This window comes from Phacochoerus africanus, chromosome 6, assembly GCF_016906955.1.
Source record: "Phacochoerus africanus isolate WHEZ1 chromosome 6, ROS_Pafr_v1, whole genome shotgun sequence".
Taxonomy (NCBI): domain Eukaryota; kingdom Metazoa; phylum Chordata; class Mammalia; order Artiodactyla; family Suidae; genus Phacochoerus; species Phacochoerus africanus.
In genome coordinates, this window is record NC_062549.1 from 33,101,472 (window position 1) to 33,122,821 (window position 21,350).

General features: G+C 32.4%; 1 protein-coding gene across 37 annotated transcripts in view; it reads right to left on the reverse strand.

Annotated features, from left to right (window-relative positions):
- Positions 1–21,350, reverse strand: part of RIMS2 (regulating synaptic membrane exocytosis 2) — a 621,959-nt gene that overhangs the window by 255,906 nt on the left and 344,703 nt on the right. For 31 of the 37 annotated variants that reach the window (XM_047783459.1, XM_047783448.1, XM_047783463.1 and 28 more), the window contains 3 exons: positions 16,889–17,019; positions 11,161–11,332; positions 9,273–9,426 (listed from right to left, as the gene is read on the reverse strand). In XM_047783459.1, coding sequence (XP_047639415.1) covers positions 9,273–9,426; positions 11,161–11,332; positions 16,889–17,019 — 457 coding nt within the window. Of the gene's footprint in view, positions 1–9,272; positions 9,427–11,160; positions 11,333–16,888; positions 17,020–20,577; positions 20,626–21,350 lie in introns of all 37 variants that reach the window. The other 6 variants (XM_047783453.1, XM_047783438.1, XM_047783471.1 and 3 more) reach the window with 1 other exon arrangement.

Here is a 21,350-nt window from a genome sequence, read left to right on the forward strand (position 1 = left end):
AAAAAAATTTAAATTTGAATGACTTGATTCTGAACGTTACTTAACAAATAGAGAAGTAGTACATTTGGTATTATTTTACATGATTGGTAATTGGTAATTCACACATTGCTGGAATTACATAGAGTGCTTTGAGGAAAAAAAGAACTTTGTTCTGGCCACTATGTAGAAATTTCATAAGGACGTATGTGTAAAATTGTGGAAAGTAGAAAAATAGTTGAATTAAATAATTTAAGTGTTTTAACATTTTATTAAGGCCATATTCCCATAAATTAACAATAAACTGAATCAACTATATTAAACTAGGATTTTTTTAAAAATCAGTACAAATTCTAATTCATTTCAGCAACACTTACTCTAATTATCAGGTTTTAAACTTACAACATTTTCATTTAAAATAGACTGAATTTTTAAAAAGAATAAAAACATAAAATAGATTGAATATATTCGTAATAAGTTTTTAAAATCTATTGATGATCTGCTCTGAGTTTCTTTCCATTACTTCTCCATAGAGCTTTGTTAAATACTCGTTTATATTTTTTTTACAATGCTTTAACATTTTAACTTTTTACATTTAAATTTTGTTAATTCTGAAATTAATTTTGGTATATGGTGCAAGGCAGTGCAGTGCTAGTAATGGTTTAACAGTTATCTATCTGAGGGGAATAAGAGCCTTGGTTTGCAACATTTGCCTATTTCCATAAAATAAATACTTCCACAGAGCCAATTTCAAGCTACCAAAGTCACTTTATGCAAAGGGAACAGATGTATACACATTTTGTTCTGTCTCCAGCATATCCCTGGAAAAGAATTGCTGACCACACTGAAATGAAAATGTAATGGGAAGTAATGACCCTAGAGGAAGTTACTAAGGTAAACTGAAAGTAAAAAGACTTAAGATGCTTCAAGACGTTAAAAACTCTTACTATATCACAAAGTAAAAGAAAACTGAGAGTAGTAATAATGAAGAATTTAATTATCACGAAAATAAACACAATGAAAATAAAAGATAAGCTACAGCAATTTTTCTAAACAAGAAAAAAGCAGAAGGTAAAGTAATATTTTAAAACCTGTACAATCAACAGATCACACATGTAAATAATTGATAAAGGAAAACTGTCATATAAAGATGTAATCACAAGGTACGAAGCAAAATAATTGTAGGAAAAAGTGTAACAGTGGTATGTTATACAGTTAATAAATAAAAAAGTTACTATGATGCTATATAGTAACATTTACTATGATACATTTAATTGCTATGATGTATATAGATTTAAATTATAATAGCAATTAACTGTTACATAATCTTCCCTTAAAAAATTGAACATAACTGTAAATCTAAGTAAATATATATATTGAAAAAGTGTTTTACATGCCGATACAATGAAAACTTTCAGTAGTTTTCAAATTCTTTGTAGATATCTTTGTATCATGTCAAATTCTTTTTATTAAATATGTAGAATGATTTTCATAATCATACTGATTTACACACACATGCAATTCCTGTTAAAATATACAAACCCCAGAGTTTAAAATGGATATATATTTAGTAAAGAAAATATTTTTATAGTATTCTCCCTATTTCACTTCATTCTGTTGTTGGTTTTCTTCAATGGTAACTCTGAATTATAAAACTTCATTCTTGGGAACAGGGTTTCCATATGAAACAACAGTTCTCAGTAAAACTGAGAGTATCCTCCACGTTGATAATTATATGTATAATTATATAATGCCTTTTTTCTCAAGAACTCTAGAATAAAAATACAATTTCAAATCCTTCTTACATCTTGAATGATCTGGTCTTTATGGTTTAGTGATATATTTAACTGGTTTAGTGGCATATTTAACTTTTCTATTTCAAAGGTATTATTTGAGGATTTTCTGTAAAGTACTCTGTTGTTAAGCTGACCCCCCCAAAATGGTTTTTTAGTCACTTATACTACTTTGTCAGTTTTAAACTCAGAGGCATTCTCATATGATTTTCCTTTTTATCACTACTGGTCCAATATATATGCCCCTGGGGAGAAGGGAACATAAAATGAAATAATCAGTACAACTACCAAGAAGTGTAAGGTTTAATTCATCAGTATAGGTTTTCACTGCCAGAATATAGAAGACATTTTAATGAGTTTAAGATTAACAGTCAAAGGATTATATCATTTCTTAAAAAACTATTATACTATTTCTTAAGAATGCATCACTATAATCAATATAGAATTAAAGACACTGAAGTTTTCAAATTGTAGCTTTTTCTCCACAAATATTGTAAAGTACCTAATATTTTTAAATGATCTCAGAGAGTGAATATGTGTGTTTTCTGTCAAGGATATAGATCATTTGCTTTTTTTTACATTAAAATTTGTGTTCATTATTTTTAAAAATCATGATTATCAAAAGTTTTCAAATAGGGAAAAAAGCTTAGGTGTCAAATTTTTTCAAGATACTGATTAAAGCTTTCATTTTTATTTAAGGTATTTTAATAATAGACAAAATAGAGGGAAGTCACCTTTCCTCTAAACTTTTTTCACTGTAGTTTGCTGCTTTGTCTAATATTTACTACATTTAACTTTCTCCAATTCCAAAATACATGAGTTTTCATTCATAAGCACGATAGACATTTGTATGGTATAATGAAGGAAAACCCCTCTCCTCAAAGTACATTTTTTTTTTCATCCTCAGCACATCAGGGAGAGATAATAACTCATGTTAAGATGTTACTGTGCCATTTCTTTCAGACTTCTACCCTCAGATTCTATTTGAAAATTAAGTCTTCTAATCCTTAGCCCAGCGCACAATGCTTTCTGCAATATCTCATCATACTTTTTACATTTCATGCCTTTATCCTTCCAAACCTACTATTTACTTCTCTCACCTCCATTTACTGAAATCCTGTTTATTCTTTTTAGGCCTAGCTAAAATGCTCATGACAGTTTGTACTATTCTCTCATTATTTCTAAATTACTACAGCACTCCAAAAAAGCTCACAATTTTAATTTTTACAACTCTCCTTCCTACATATGATTTTTAAATTATACAAAGTCAAAAATTAAGTATGGCATGACTATATACTAGAACATATAAATTATGTTTAATACAGACTTAAGTTTCTTTGCATTAGTGAGATTTATATTTCAGGATTAAAAGCTAAGTGAGATGGAGACACTTTACTTTCCATACTCTAGTCTTATTAATGAGATTAGGCTTAAGAAGAGGAAAAAAAAGAACAGTGTAGATGGCTAGAAAGAAAACGAGCCCTGCTAAAGGATAAGATTTGTCAGAATCAGTTAAGGCGACAATGGTATGGCTAAAGAGCCTTGTAAATAATAGGCTCCAGCCCAGTGATATTATAGGATTCCAGGATAGTAGCTCCATGATGCACTGGGGAAGGCTAGAGGCTATGCACCACAACAACCAGTATTAGTAAAAATTGCTATGCATAGACCTGGAATCAAGTAACCACTGCACACTAGAACATATCAGTGAAGCTTAATAAGGAATAAAAATTAGTGGGTCTTTTCTGAATGTTGTCCTTTTTTCAGTGTTTTCTAGAACATACGTTGACAGCTGGGAATAGGTACAGAGAAGGAACAATGAAAGATATCTGAGTAGGAACATAGGTGCTAAGAGTCAAATTAAACATAATTTTTAAAAATATATTTTACATGTAAGATTGTGAATAAGAATTTTGTTTGCTACCTAAATGTAATGCATGATTGGATCAATCACAATATGGAGCACCACAAACATAACGGGTGACTAAATATTTGTTGATGTAATTAAAATAATGTAGATATCAAAAGAAAGCAAAAAAAGGAGAGAAAAAAGACAAACTCCAAATAAATGATATATAAAATATTAAGCAAAATTTATAAGAAATTATATTAAATGTAAATGTAAATTATCTCAAAGATAAATCTTATCAAAATGGATTTAAGAAGAGCAATTTCACATTGTTTTCAAAAGACAAATGTTAAATATAGGAACACAGAGTGGTGGAAAATAAAAAGATTGAGAAAGATACACCATACAAAAATCATTAACATTAACCAAAAAAAAAAAAAAAGCAGCTGCAGCAATAATAACATCAAACAAAACTACTCTTAAGGAAAAATTATTCCTAGATAAAGAGGGACACTATGTAACAATAAAATTATCAGTCTACTAGGAAAAACATGACAATTTTAGATTTGTATGTAGCTAATAACATAACTTCAAAATATATAGAGCTAACAGTGACAAAATTAAAAGGAGAAAAACCCACAAACACACATGGAGATTTTAACACACGACTCTCAATAACTAATGGAATAATCAGATTAAAAACAAGAAAAAACAGAAATTGCCAACATAAGGAAATGAGAAAATTTGATCAATGAAGTTAATAAACCTGATAAACTTGACATATGTAGAACATGTGCCAAAATATGACAACACAAACATTCTTCCCAAGAACATTTACCAAAATTGATTACATGCGGCACCATGAAACTAACAACTACTTTTAAAAATTCCAAATTATTCAAAGTATATACTCTGACAAGCAGATAATTAAGCTAGATATCAATACTAAAAAACTTAGAAAATCCCTAGACTTTGGAAATTTATCAATATACTCCTAAATAATCCACAGGTAAATCAGTGTATAATAACATTAACACACCACATTAAAATTATCTATGCATCCTTCTGAAGAAATGAGGAAAAACAAACAAATTAAACTTAAAGGAAGTAAAGGAGAGAAAAAGTAATAAGAATAAGAAGAAAAATTAATGGAAAAGAAAAGCAAACATACAGCTTAGAAAGTAAACAAAACAAAAAGCTAAATGTTTAAAATACTAGTAAAACTGAGAGATCATTAGCAAGTCTGAACAAGAAAAAAGGATAAAGAAAATGAGAACATCACTACATATTCAATAGACATTGAATAGATTATGTCATTATGAACAATTTAATGCAAATAAATTTTTTAAAAATTAGGAGAAATGTTCAATTTCCATGAAAAAGCCAAATTAACAAAGTAGACAATAAGGCAAATAAATTCTGAATAGCTCTAAATGTAGTAGAGAATTGAATTATAATTCAAAATGTACACACAAATTGCCAACCCTGGTGACATAGAGAGTGAATACTTCTAAACATGCTCAGGTAAGGAGCATGAGATATAAATGATAATGCATCATGAGATAGCTGAGTTTACCACAGTAAGGCAAGATAACTTTAACATGTAAAACCAATACAATTTACCACATTACCAGGATAAAAGAGAAATATCATATGGTATGTCCATGTGCAAAGAAAAAAAAATGAACACAATTCAACATCCATTCATGATTAAAATTTTTCATCACGCTGGGAATAAAATATATATTCCTGAATCTAATAGAGTAATAAAAAAGCCTTACAGGAAACATCAAATATAACAGGGAAATATTTAAAGCTTTTCCCAAAAAAAGGGAATCAAACATGGATGCCAACTTCTACTCAATAACTTCACTTCCACTCAGTATTTTATGATATGACTTATAGAAAGCATTAAGTTAAAAAAAAAGCAAGATATAATGCTTTGAAAGAAAGACAAAAACTTGTCATTACTCACAAATGATACATGTTAAACCAAAATCCAAAATAATATATGGAATAGTTATTAGATTCATTTAATAACAATAATAAATTTTACTTCTGTATACCAGCATCAATTTAAATCAAATTCTTAGTTACAGATCTTTTCTTTCTTCCTTTTTTAAGAGCCACACCTGCGATAAATGGATGTTCCCAGGCTAGGAGTCAAATTGGACGTGGTGGCCTACAGCACAACCACAGCAATGGCAGATCTGAGCCGTGTTTATGACCTACGCCACAGCTCATGGCAATGCTGGATCCTTAACCCACTAAGCAGGGCCAGGGATCAAACCTGTGTCCTCATGGATACCAGTTGGGTTCATTGCCACTGAGCCAAGACAGGAACTCCTTTAGTTACAGATCTAATAAACAAAACTTCTACATTGAAATCTATTAAAATATCATTTAGAGATATACCAGATTCATGCAGTGGAATTCTTCCTACCCCATAAGAGATTTTAGTTATCCCCAAACTGATCAATGTAATTTGCATCAAAATCCCTGAAGACTATTTGTGGAAAAGATCATTTGATATTCAATCTATTTGTCAGTGCAAAAGGTTAAAAATAGTAACAATAATCTGGAAGATGAAAACAAGCTGGGTTAATTATACTACCAGATATTAGAGTTTATTATACAGATACAGTAATTTGGACTGTTTGGTATTGGCACAAGAATAGGCAAGTTGGTTAATTGAAATGAATAGTTAGAAACTTAACCACATGTACACGGCATTCCAAATAAATATGCTGGACCAAGTAGACATTTGTAGGATTAAGACTGAGTTTTGATCCCTACATACACATTATAAAAAAATTAATTACAGATGAACTATAATGAGAAGATAAAAACATTCTACAAGAAAACATAGGAATGTATCATTATGATCTCAAAGAAGAAAAGATCTTTTATGTAGATTATGCCAAAAAGATCGGAAACTGAAAAAAAAAACTAAAAAAATTAATATTTAAAACTTTTGTTGATCAAAAGATCCCATTTGGAGTTCCCGTCGTGGCGCAAACGAATCCGACTAGGAACCATGAGGTGGCGGGTTGGGTCCCTGCCCTTGCTCAGTGGGTTAAGGATCCGGCGTTGCCATGAGCTGTGGTGTGGGTTGCAGATGCAGCTCGGATCCCGTGTTGCTGTGGCTCTGGTGTAGGCCGGTGGCTACGGCTCCGATTCGACCCCTGGCCTGGGAACCTCCATATGCCATGGGAAGCGGCCCTCGAAAAGGCAAAAAGACAAAAAAAAAAAAAAAAAGATCCCATTAAAGAGAGGAAAGGCAAGTCATAGTATAGAACACACTTGCAAAACATATAACCTATAAAAATTCAAACCTATATTTTATAGAAAACACTCATAAATCAATTTTAAAAAGAAAGGACTCAAAAAGAGTCAAGAAATCTGATTAGGCTCTTCATAAAAGAGGATATCTAAACAGTCAATTAACCTAAGAAAAGGTTACTACATAAATGTAAATTAAAGCCATAGTGAGGTAATACTGAACAGCCACTTGAATGGGCGGGTGAAAAGAAGAAAAGTACTAAATATAAAGTGAGGATACAGGGAAACTCAAACCTTCATTCACTGCTGTAGGAAGTATAAGTTTGAACAGTTTGGGGAAACTTTAACAATGTCAACCACAAATGAATATACGGATAGCCTATTACCTATCTATTCTATTACTAGGTATATCCACAGCAAAAATGAACACATATAATTACCAAAAGGCCATGTATAAAAATGTTTATATAAGCACTCCTATGAATAGCCAAAATCTGAAAGCAAACTATAAATCAACTGCAGCTTTTTAAAAATTAGACAATTTAATTCTCAAAGCTACTGATTTTAGCTAAGTACTTATACATTAGAAAAATCACAGAAGGTTGCTAATAGACAACACGATGTCAAAATTCATAAGAAGTTTAAATCGGACCTTAAACTCAAGATAAGCAACACAAGATCCTTTAGCCCACAGCACTGGACCAGGGCTCAAACCTGCGCCTCCAGAGCCACCCAAGCCACTGCAGTCAGATCCTTAACCCACTACGACATGGTGGGAACTCCAAACTCTACATTTTCAAGTAAACTTTTTACTACAGTATGGAGTTCATACAGAAATGTGTGTAAATCACAAAAATACCCATGGGTAAATTTTGGTGAAATAACTACCCCATGTAACTATCACCCACATCAAGAGATAAAGCATCACCAGCATCCTTCCAGCTTCTCTCTTGCTCTCTTCCAGTAATTATTCCCCCGTCAAAGTAATAGCTATGCTGAATTCAAATACCATAGAACATTTTTGCTTATTTTAAACTTCATATAAATGGAATACCCACACATGTATGAATATTTTAGAAATGAGATTATACGTAGCTGCATCCAGGGTTGCAGCTGAAGCTCAGATTCAATCCCTGGCCTAGGAACTTTCATATGCTGTGGCTGTGGCCATAAAAAAAAAAAAAAAAGTAGAGTTCTGCCTCTGAGAATGACAGAGTAGCTTATACCAGACTACTCTCCTGCCAGCAATAATTCTAAATTCTAGAAAAATGTTTTAGTTAAAAAAAGTGTAAAGACACCTGAGATCAAACAAATTCAGGCAGAAATTGGTAATATGACACTTGAAATAAGAAAAGCACCTAATTAACCATTTTTCCCCTAAGGGTTTTTCCAATTTGGGACACCCCAGAGGAGTTACAGCTCAGCAAAAAGCCTCTGTCTTACAAGGCTGAGGGGCCAGAGGTCAGAATTCAGAGTTATGAGAGCAGCTAGAATGCTGGGGGATATCCTGGAAAGGAGGGAGCCAGAGAATGACGAGACTCAAAATTTACACTCAGTGGTTCCTCAAATCCTTGCCTGAACTGTAAACTGCAGAGAGAAAAACAATAAGAAACTCAGCAGAGAGCCACAACTGAGAGGCTAATAAGGGCTGCAAAGGGATTGTAGCAACTTCCTGATGTAAAAGATACAGAAACTGGAATTTAAATCCCAATATATTATAGGTTTTGACCAATATTTTTAACTTTGTCTAGAATTAAAACCTTAGTCAAGAGAACCACAAACTAGATTAGAATCTACCTTAGAACAATGCAAAGAACCAAAATAAGCTTATTGTGTCAGAATGCTATTCATAAATCTCAGATACTGAACTACCAAAACATCTTATTATGCGGATGTAGGGAATAAATAAAGGGTTGCTATAAATTTTTGATGATTAACTGTTCATATACATACGTTCCGTCAAACGTTAATCATCATGATCTTTGACAATTCAGACACACTTATAAATAAATGCAATGTTTACCTTTCCATGAAGAAAAACCCTAAAAGAGGTTCCTGTCATCAAAAAAATTTAAAATAATACACTTACTTATTAACACCCTAGCTTGAACCTGTCCCTAATAACTAATATATACTTAGCCAATGGTAAGTCAATCAGTTCTCCATTACTTGACAAAAATGTTGCTAAACCTGGGAAAGAGTGACTACTACACATATACGGTTTAGTGTATCAAACAATTTAAAAGCTTCAATAAAAGTTATTAAATACTAATAGATACCTGTTAATACTCATAGTGGTATCTTCAAATTCTGTCATATGTATCATTCAAGACGATTCAATAAAGGCATGATAAACTTTACTGAAAACTTACTTTGCAGTCTCCGTGTTGGACTCTCTCCATGGAGCTGTCGTCGTGGCATATATGGAGAAGGGTGGGGAAGTGGCAATGAAGAAACATCATGGGTCTGAAGTTTGTACCAGTGTGGCTCATCATCTAATAATGCTGTTTCTAATTCAATTAAAATCTACAAAGCCAAGAGACAAAGAATTATTATAAACAGTCATATATAAATTATTTTAAATGTTTTTATTATAATAATGATAATTATTATAGTAACCCATAGAAATGGATGGTTCTTTTATTGTTTTTCAAGTCATGTGCAAATCATGACAGTGTGTGCTTACGTATATGAGAACTGATATATAATGATAAATCACTATCTATGAGAGGTTAAAAAAGCAAAACGAGTAAGATACTCTTCATTCTTCCTAAATTTTTCCTAGTCATTTTCAAATGTATAGGCACTATGTTCCAAATGTTTACACACACACAAAGATATATACACACACACACATATTTAATCCTCACTCCAATACTGAGTTGTATGCTACTATCATTCCCACTTGATTGAAGAGGAAACTAAAGCACAAATATATTAAATAACTTGCTTAAGGACCAAATACAGGAAGTGGTAGAATCAGGAATGCAGAAACAGACAGCTGGAGCCAGTCTCTGCTCCTAGCAGCTAAGCTATCCTTCTTCCCAACTGGTTTAATACTCTTTGATTCCTTAGTTAATAACATTCAGTTCGATATTTCCATGGATTGTCATTTTCCCCCATGATATTACCATTTAATTTAAGGAAGCCAACCACACTGAAAAAGACTAAAAGCAGTTCCCTCAGTATATTCATAGCAGGAGAAGGGCCTTTCATCTGCCCTCCTCCAATTCTTTCTCCACATTATAGCTGGATATATTTTTCTCAAGTACAAATGCAATCACACCATTCTCTTTAAAATCTGTCATTTGTTCCCATTAGCCACAAGATAAAATCTGAACTCTTAATATTGTATATTAAGGGACATCATCTGGTGTCACTTTAACCCTCAAGTCCCATTTCTTTCTTACTGCTTTCCTTTCCAATTTCTTTTTTTTTCTTTTTTTTTCTTTTTTTTTTTTTTTTTTTTGCCATTTCTAGGGCTGCACCCACGGCACATGGAGGTTCCCAGGCTAGGGGTCTAATCAGAGCCTCAGCTGCCGGCCTACACCAGAGCCACAGCAACACGGGATCCGAGCAGCATCTGTACCCTATACCACAGCTCACAGCAACCCCGGACCCTTAACCCACTGAGCAAGACCAGGGATTGAACCTGCAACCTCATGATTCCTAGTCGTATTCGTTAACCACTGAGCCATGATGAGAACTCCTCCTTTCCAATTTCAATTCGGCTATCCAAGACCTCTGCAACTCTAGTATCTTGTCATTTCCTCTGCAGGAACTTTAATCCCCTTGACTTTGCTAAATTCCACTTTCTCTGCGGAACCTTCCCTGGACCACTTCCCTTTCCCTTGCACAGCAATTATGTATTCCCATTGCACTTTCCCTGAAAGAACATCTGCCATGCTATGTTATAATTGTTCATTCATTTCTATGTATCCCAGTGGATTATAAATTCCTTGACGAAAGTAATATACCTTAGCCATCTTTGAAGCCTCAGTCCCTAGCACATTATGGATACAGGACAGGGCTGAAAAAATAGCCCTGAACAAATGACTGAATTACTAGTGGTATAATAGGTTCAGTAAACTAAAATGATATACACATACTATAAAGGCATCAATAAGATTTGTCTTAAAGCGGCTAATTTCATCCTGTTACATTTACCTTTTCAGGTATTCAAAATATAAAATTTTACCACGTCATATAAACAAAATACTCAGGTTGACATAGTCTCAGCTTTAAAATAGTTGCAGATACCTCTCCTAAGAATTCACTTTCTTCCTCTCGAACTCGAGCTTGATCCCAAAGGGTAATCTCAAGCATTCGTTCCCGAAATTCTCTTCGGTGGACTGGAGAATAAATGAATGTTTGGTTCCATTTGGGTTCTAATGTTTTCTTTACTGTTTTAGTTCTTCTCTTGTTTTTATCACTATGAAAAAAATGAGAATACATTAACTTACATAAACCTTTAACTTTTGCCCTCAAAATTATTAACATAAAATTTCTGAGGAAAGAAATCAATTGAAGTTTTCCCACAAATGTATCATACATTAAAAATATTATAATCTTTAAAGTTACCATTAAAATTTATAAGGCATACAATTTACTAGTTTATAAGAATGACTTGATAATACCAATATTCAACAAATATGAAAAATTTCCATGATAGATTATTAAAAACTTAATCTTTCCCAAATTCTAAATAAAACTAAACTGAAGAATCTTAACTTATTTTTTTAAACACATTGCCCTACTGGAAATCTTCAAAAGGGCAATTAATCTACTGGTTACATATACTATTACTTTTAGTATTTGTATATATGCAAAGACTATACATAGTATTTATAACCAACAGATAGTAATTGCATATACTAATCACTTAAAACTATAGAAGTGTTATTGTACAGTAAATCTAGTAAACTGTGATGTTCACTACTTCACATCCATATAATTTAGCTAATGAGCAATTGTAGCTGCACTTTACCAAGTTACTTTCTCACACAGAAGAAATATGTATTTGCCCATTTGACATTTATCAATGTCTTGTCTTTGAAAACATAGTAAAATTGTTTCTATGTGAGAGGGCAACCATAATCTGAAAATTCACGCTGACCATCCTGATAAACAAAACTTCTAGCTCAGAGATGCTCACTTTTTTTTTTTGAGTGCATATTTCTATCAAGTAAATGTTTTTGATTACCTGTTCCATTATATACACATATATTTATAAGTTATAAGCATGTATTACTAAACCATTATACAGATAATTATATAAATTGACAAATACACAAAAATAGAATGAAAAATAGTTACATTAAAATAAAAATTCAAATATTTCTTTCTGAACAATAAATTATCTCATACATCCACTGTGTACACCCATTCTTTCTGGAGATCACTACTCTAGCTTATTAGAGAGGATCAATGGCTGAATAGGAATAAAAAGACCATCTAGGAATAAAAAGACCATTAAGCTATCAAAAGAGTCTGTTTGAAGTGAGAGGTAACTATGAACTGCAAGTGGAATGGTATTAACTGCTACAAATTCTCTCAGTGTAGTACACAGTACAAGAGTGTCAGGAAATATGAAGCTGGGAAAACTAAAGATAGATTGTCTCTAAATGAGGGAGGTTACGAGACTCCTTCTCTAAGTGAATAGAGAGCTTAATGTTTAATATCAACTTGATTTAAGTAATCAAGAGCACGTATGTTTCCAAGCACCGCGCACGCACGCGCGCGCGCACATACACACACACACACATACACACACATTTTTTTTTTTACGGTCACACCAGCAGGATATGGTAGTTCCCAGGCTAGGGGTTGAATCAGAGCTACAGCTGCCAGCCTACACCATAGCTACAGCGAGGTGGGATCTGAGCCAAGTCTGCGACCTATACCACAGCTCAAGGCAATGCCGGATCCTTAACCCACTGAGCGAGGCCAGGGATTGAACCCACATCTTCATGGATGCTAGTCGGATTTGTTACCGCTGCACCACGACAGGAACTTCCTTCAAGCACATATATTTAATGTAGCAGAAAGTCATCTTAAAACAATGTATCTATATTAATTTCTAAAGGCTTTGTAGAAAAAAAACTTTGGAAACCAATGTAGGTTTCTTGAAATTTATGGAAAAGAAGTGGTACTATAAATAAAAATAACTAAATAATAGAAATAATGACTAAGACTATGATTTATGACTACATTACTCCCTCCTATAATTTTAACAAATATTTATAAAACATCTACTTATATTTTACATTCCATCCATTGAAGAATTACATATGAGACCCTGTCAGAGATAAAGGTCCTTCCACCAAGGCCAGGAACCTTGCTCTCTAAATCAAGAATGTTTGGTATCGCAACCTAAACAGAAATAGAAGAAAGCCTTGGGAGTTTCCCTTGTGGCTCAGTGGTAATGAATCTGACTGGCATCCATGAGGAAATCCCTCACTCAGTGGGTTGGAGGATACGGTGTTACAGTGAGCTGTGGTGTAGGTCACAGATGCAACTTCCATCTAGCATTGCTGTGGCTGTGGCATAGGCTGGCAGCTGCAGCTCCAATTTGACCCTTAGCCTGGGAACTTCCATATGCTGCAGCTGGAACACTGCCCAAAAAAAAGCAAAAAAAAAAAGAGGAAACTTGGCTAACACTTAGAGAGTGAAGAAAGTTCTCAAAGAATGATTACATTAGAAGGGATTTCTAATTCTGGGTAGGAGGAGACTAGATAACCTCTGAAGTTCCTCATAAACACACCTTATATGATTACAATTTGGTAAGGCAATTTGGTGTACATTAAAGCACCAATCCATGAAAAGAGCAATGGAAAGGTATCTTACCTTCATCAAGTTAAAAAGTAAATGAGTTATTTTTTTTCTAGAAGTATGATTAAAGCCTTCAAAAGAAGATCATGCTGTATAAGTCAAAGCACTGAAATGTTGCTAAAATTACAGAAAAACTAAGATCATTAAGCATGCTAAATATGTTTTAAATAGCAGCTTAATGGTAATAAAATAATTGATCTTTAACAACATCATTAAATTGTTGAGAAAACAGTTCAAAAATCTAACCTAAAGCTTTTTCTATTTATTTTCATGTTTCCAGTACTTTTGGTTTCCATATAATTTAACTTAGCAGCATGCAACGATGATATGTCCACTCAAAACAAAAGAAAGAAATATATTTTGACTGGTAACCAACTCTCCTTCAAGATATAAGAAAGAGTGTTAAAACATTCTCAGCTATTTTTTAGAGTACCTTGTATATTATATAGAAAATAATACATTGGCTTTGCTGACATACTGACATTCTGGACTAAATCTCTTCTATGTAGCCTCGCTTGTCCCTCTAGGATGTCTTATCAATAAAAAGATATCAGGAATTCTCTGCTGACTCAGAGGGTTAAGGATCTGGCAGCACTGTCACTGCTGCAGCCTGGGTCACAGCTGTGGCAAGGGTCACACCTGGCCCAGGAATTTCTGTATGCCATAGGTGTGGCAAAAAAAACCCAAACAACAACAACAAAAATAAATAAAAAGGCATCAATTGTTTTCTATGTTCATTTATTCATGTCCAGTTGTTGCCCTCCATCTGCAAATGCAGAACTATGCCATTTTATATAAGTGACTTGAGCATTGCAGATTTTGGTATCTACAGGCTTCCTGGGGCCTGTGGTTTTTTTTCTCCCAGAAAAATTGTCAAGAAAAAAGAAATAGTTCATACCCAAACTATAAATAGTCCTTTATTCACATGTAAAAAATTGTGTCAACAGAAAAAAAAAAATCTGAGATGATAATGTAGTGACAACGTAGCTGTTTGACTTAACCAGAGAATGCTTTATTAAGGGTAAAAACCTGACACAGCTCTATCAATAAAGTGAGCTACAAACTTGCCTAAAGAGACTTCAAATTCCTGATAAATGACAGGGAAACTCAGTTGAGAAATAATCTGAGGAAAAAAATATCCAAATGTTTCTCACATTCTTTGGTGTTGAGAAAAGATTAAAAAATCCTACATCTGAAATGTGAAGGAGTCTTTAAAGGGACATTACCTTCCATTTTAGTTCTATCTGCTCACAAAGTGGGGAAAGGTATGTAAAATAAAATAAAACTAACCACAAATAGTCAACCAAAAAACAAATGGTTTGAGAGACTTTCATCATCTTGAAAAACAAGCATTTTTCTTCAAAGGTCTGAATAGGTAGAAACTGAAGTTATCTGTGTGCATAAAAGCATAGATGAGAATTCAGCATTTCCAGCAGGTTTTCCTCGTGGCATTCTTGTGATGCTAGGACTAGTACACTAGGTGCGTTCTGAGGAGCCATGTTTCTTAGCCTCCATCCAGGAAGGTAGGTAGTATGGCTGTGACATTTGTCATCCAACTGAAATTTAAGCTGGATTTAACATTCTAGTTATAGGAAATATTTTCTAATAGTTTTAGATGTTGTGACACACTGACATTTTCTGAGGAATTCATTTTAAAAATTTCGCTTCAAAATATGTATCAAATAAAGTATAAGGCCTTTATTAACTGCCTACTTCCTTTCTTTTATCCTTTTCTTTGCTGAAATTGTTCTTCAGATGATACTCTGGCACTCAACAGTGATGACTTTCAACTTAAACTAACTAAAAGAGAGTTACCAAAGTGTATAAATATGTTTAAGATCACATGTGTGCCCAGCGACTTCCAACCTGAGAAAAATGACCAGCCTGAAAGCCTGAGATGCAGAAGAGCTGTGGAAAGGGTAATTGGTGCATTACTTCTTTCTTTTTAATGATGCTTACTGAATAATCTCTCTCCCTCTTTTTTTTTTCTTTTCTTTTTATGACTGCACCGGCGGCATATGGACGTTCCCGGGCTAGGGCTTGAAATGGAGCTGCAGCTGCCAGACCATGCCACAGCCACAGCAATGCTGCATCCAAGCTGCACCTGCAACCTACACTGCAACTTGTGGCAATCCTGGATCTTTAACCCACTGAGCAAGGCCAGGGATTGAACCCACATCCTCACAGAGACAATGTCAGAACTGCTGAGCCACAATGGGCACTCCAATCTCTTTTATTTTGTATGTGTCTGGAATTAAGAATGATTAGATGGTTTTTTGATAAGCTATTTCTCCTATCCTGATTCCTCAAAGTGTATGTTGATTAGCATGCACAAAAAGCAAATAACACTTTAGAAAGCTGATTACAGGCCTAGTGGTAAAGATTCCTTGGTGATATAGATGATGAAATATAAAGCATACTCATTAACTTTACAGAATAGAGAAAAATAATATCTTAGTAAGAGGAAGTAGAAATTTTAGAGGAACATGATCATAGCCTTCAGTACCACTTTGAGCTTTTTGCCTCTGTCATCTATGTTAAAAATGCATTTGATTTAAAGGAGCATAAATTTTTTTGATTGAAGCCTCAATTTTTTTCATTTTTTAAAGTTTCATTGAAGTACAGCTGATTTACAATGTTGTGCTCATTTCTGCTGTACAACAAAGTGATTCAGTTACACATATACACACATCAATTCTTTTTCAGATTCTTTTCATATATAGATTATCACAGAATATCAGGGAGAGTTTCCTGTGCTATATAGCAGGTCCCTGTTGGGCAATCATTTCGCATACCTCAGTGTGTGTATGCCAATCCCAAACCCCAGTCCAGTGCTCCCCCGAACCTGTCCCCTAAGGAGCACAATTTTTAATGAGTTTCATCAATGAAAACATACATTATTTAAGAAATAATCCACACAACCTAAAATAAATATTAAATAATTTATATTATAAATATTTGATATAATTTTAAAACAATCTGAAAATATTTACTCTCACTATTTTGATTCCCAAGAATCAATATGCTTATGCTAAACTTTACAAGTTATCTAACTGGTATGATATTTAAAAATAAATGATACAGAATCAAAACACCCACTGCCATTAACATTTCTCATTTATTTTCAAGAACATTTATTGTTGTTTCATATCCCTACCTTCTGTCTGGAAGAAAGTAAATTTTAACATAAGGATTCCTTGGCCTCCCATCTTCCCTGGAAGGGAGATCCTTTGCTCCCAAAATTGTAACTATTAACTGGTGACCAACCTTGTCAAACCATAGTTTTATCTGAAAAGCAAAAATATTCATTTATCAGCTTAAACATTTACTACTGTAACATAATGTTTACATTTCCAATATTTGCTCTGTTCTCTTACGCTAATATTAGCACAGAATATTAACTTCACTTGCAGTTAAAATGATATGCTACGGTAACCTCAATGAATAGAGAAATTAATTCAGATATTTTAGTTTGATAAATCATTTGTCCTTTTTATAATCTAATTTGATACCTTATTAACATGCACATAATAATTACACTACCATAACTAAGGACTTTATATAGGATTGTTCTATGTATACCTTTATGCAAGAGTCACTGTAATTTATTTTGGTTCCCCTAAATAGTTCAGAATAAGTGCTCAAAATGAATTGAATAAATAACTTATTTATACAGCATTCATAGGGATTTTTTAAGCAAATACTTTATGTTATACCACAGCAAGACATTTCAAAGATTTTAAGCAATGGCAGTTACTAGTAGTTTTAGTCCATAGATTCCTTAGGTTTGTATTTAAAAATGCAATAAATTCATCTTTTAAAATTTCTTACACAAAGTTTCTTTTTCACTTGTGAAGCAATGTATTATCTTTAGACTAATAAGGGTATACTTTATAATTCTAGATGAGAAAGAATAATTTGCCTATGCCATAATTAAGGATTAGAACTTCACATCCAGCTGCTGAATTCATCTGATTTAACAATTGTCACCTCCCACACACGTACCTCACACTCCCACACCTACCTAGCTAATTTTGCCATGTCAGAATCTATGATGACTATGGCTCTGATCCACATTTGGTTCAGAACCGAGCATATTTCTGACCATTACCTTGAAACTGAAATTGAATTATAAACTTGAAATTTGGGAAAACGTTATATTTATATAACATATACTTTATTATATATTTATGTATTTCCAATGGTTTGATTTTTTTCCTTTAATTTGAAACCATGTCTGCATCAGTTTAAACAATTTAAATATACATCTCATGTCAGTCCTTTCCTCTCATCTCCAAAAGAGAGTCAGGTCTGGGCCAGGCTCTAGGATATATAAATAAATGTATATCATATACATATAAATATAGACAAATATATATTGATATATTGGTAGTTCAGTTCCAATTCTAACATGCCTTGTTGAGTCTCTCACTTCATATCTCAAGAGAATAAGTGGCTGGGCAAAACTTTGAGCTGGAAGACTAATGGCTCAGTAGAGAATATCAAATTATTTACATCTTTCTTTTTAGTCAAATGGAATAATAAGAATAATTATAAGAAAAACTTAAAATTTAAAATGATTATTACTACTATTTAGGTCCTTATGTTTAATACAGGCATTATTGATGCTGTGTAATAATAAGTTTTCCAAATCGAGTTGCTAAGTATAGACTCTAAACAAGTGTTTCTTAAATTGTAGTCCCCAAAACTCCTGCAACAATATTATCTTGCTATTCTTTAAAAGTTACAAATTCCTGTCATCTACCTCTCATCTACCGAATTGGAATGTGGCTGAGGGAATTTGCATTTTAATAACACTTCTAAATGGTTCTCATGGACATTATAGCTTGAGAACCACTGCAATGGACTAGGGGACCAAAAACCTGGAAAAAAAAAATCCTCTAATATGTAAATGGAAAAAACAGTTCAAATGTTTGCTTGCCCGACAATATTAGAACAAAGATAGAGATGAAAATAGGTGGAAAAAAAAGAGGCCACTCTAGCAAAAGACATGAGGGGAAAACAAAAATAAAAATTTAAGAAATACAAGAGTGTATCAGAAATGAGATGAAACAAAGATGTCAGAGAGCGTCATAGTTTCTCTAAATTTGTGACTAAAACCACAGTAATTTCTAATATTTATTATTTTCTATAGCAATAAAAAACATGGCTTTATTTTCCCATGATATTAAAAATCTTTCTCAGAGGATCATGACATGAATGTTAGTAATTCGATGAGAAAAAGCCCCAGAAAGTCTTAAGAAAAAAAAAAATTCCAATAAACTAGATACTTAAGAAACAAAAAAATTATTATTATTAGACCAAGCTCACAATAATTGGAGCAAGTTATGGATTTCTATGAGAATTTTTTGAGAGACTGAGATTAAACCTTTGTTGCCATCTGCACAGGCAATATTTTCGCTCCTTTAAAAGAATTATAGCTAAACATTTAAGATACATTTTTCAAATACTTGATAAATAGTATTACTTTTAGATTTTCTTATGCCATGGAAAACCAAAAATATCACTTACTGATAATATTAATTTCTTATCCAAACAGATATTAGGCATGTGACTTTCATATATTCATATATTCATTCATTTCATATATTTAATATATAAATATTAAAATAATATGACATGAAACAGGTACATTTTAATTTTACTGTTTTTTAATCAAATTACACTTTTTAATAAACCATCAGACTGGGCATTTGTGATCCATAGCCCTAGTTTTTATTTTACTGAAGTTTTTAAAAGCTATCCAGTTCACACTATAAAAAGAGAATTATTTTATTTGTTAGATTATTTATCACATTCCTAAACATTTCTGTGCTTTTTAAATCAATGGTTAGAATATGTCTGTTGATTCCTCCAAATAACAAATGTATTTTTTCACAATTCTAGATATAATATAGTTCTTATTTACCTCAATTTCATTAATAAAAATATTGATATTACTTTGTTTTAATAGTTATCATTCCAGTTTTATCATGTAATCATTTTTAAATTTCCTAAGCAGAACCTGAGTAGTATAAGTTAATATTTTACACTGTATAGTATTAACTAGAACAACTTTAATTTTTAAAATTTAAACTAAATTAGTATTATTGAAAAGCAACAACAATCTGGGGAAAAAAAAACATGCAGCAAAGCAAGGAAAGCATAACTCTACTTAAAAAAAAAAAACTATATTGATTTACTATATAAGGTTTCCTAATGAAAAGAGGCAAACAACTTGTACCTAAGTATTACAGTAAAATTAAATGGAATTACAATTACAAAATGTAAACAAAATAAATCCAACATAGTTTGTTTGGATTGTGATTTTGTTCTTTCAAAGTAATCTACTTCCCAAAAGTTGAACCTTATATCATATGTATAAAATTCTTATTTTAGTTAAGGTACAAATTTATTTGCCAATCTCCTCAAGGAGTTATAGCTTGGAAAATGCAAGATAATGTATAAGTTAAATATATAATGAATGATTTAAAGAGACAGCAAACTTGGTGTAATAAAGGAAAATGTCAACAGTATAAAATCAGCAATTTCTATCAATGTTACAAGTATAAGTAAAATCTGCATTAAATGCCAACCTGAAACCTGTGAGTTTTAGTATTCAGTTCATCATATAAAATCGCTAACAAAGATTGTCTCTTTAAATTTTTCCTGTATTTTAATCCCCATGCATAATTCTACAAGCTGGCTCATAAAATGATTTTAAAGTCAATAATATGGTTTGGAGCAACATACCAAAGAAAGTTTTCCTACTACGCATTTTCCAAAAACATACAAGTAAGGGATAAAACACAACTTCAGTTTCTATCAGGCAGACAAGGCCTTTACCTGAACCCTAGGAACAAAAGGCGTTGTTCTTCTACTAAGGCTTTGGCTCTGGTAAGCAAAATTAAAGAAAAAAGCAATAAAACAAAACCAAAAAGGACAACACGCTGGAACTAAAAGACCAAAAGTAAAAAACACATACAACTATCCTTTAAATACATTTTCCATGACAATATATACCTAAATTAAGTAGTTTTATATAATGAATAAATTAATTTTCCCAAAATGCTAAAATAGATAAAACTCTATCAATCTAAGAAGGTTCAAATCAGATTTTTAAACGTAATTAACATAACAGGAATTAAGACTGAATATAAAATAATATATTTGGGCTTATATATCCTGAAAGAATGAGTTTAAACATAACACAAGAGTCAAGATACTTTAGGTTTCACCCTTAAACACACTACAAAGAAAAAAAATCATAATCCAAGAAATAAGACAAAAATACATTATAGCATTATTAATTGAAAGTCATCTGTAGAAGTAATTGTGTAACTTTCCAAAGGGATACAGCTAACAAAAGTCTAAAAAACGTAAGCTAGGCCAGCTTTAGCATTCCTTAAAAGAATAAAGACAGAAAGATAAAAGTATGCTGGAATACACTGGATGAATTAGTTGATTCATCCTTTAAGAGTCTATACCAGGCTCTAGTATTTAAACATCATTTTCAGACATTTATTGTGTACCACTTGAGATAACACTATTTAGAACTAATCATACTTATTAATGACAATAATACCTCATTTCTTTTCATTTATAGTTTTTTATATTTT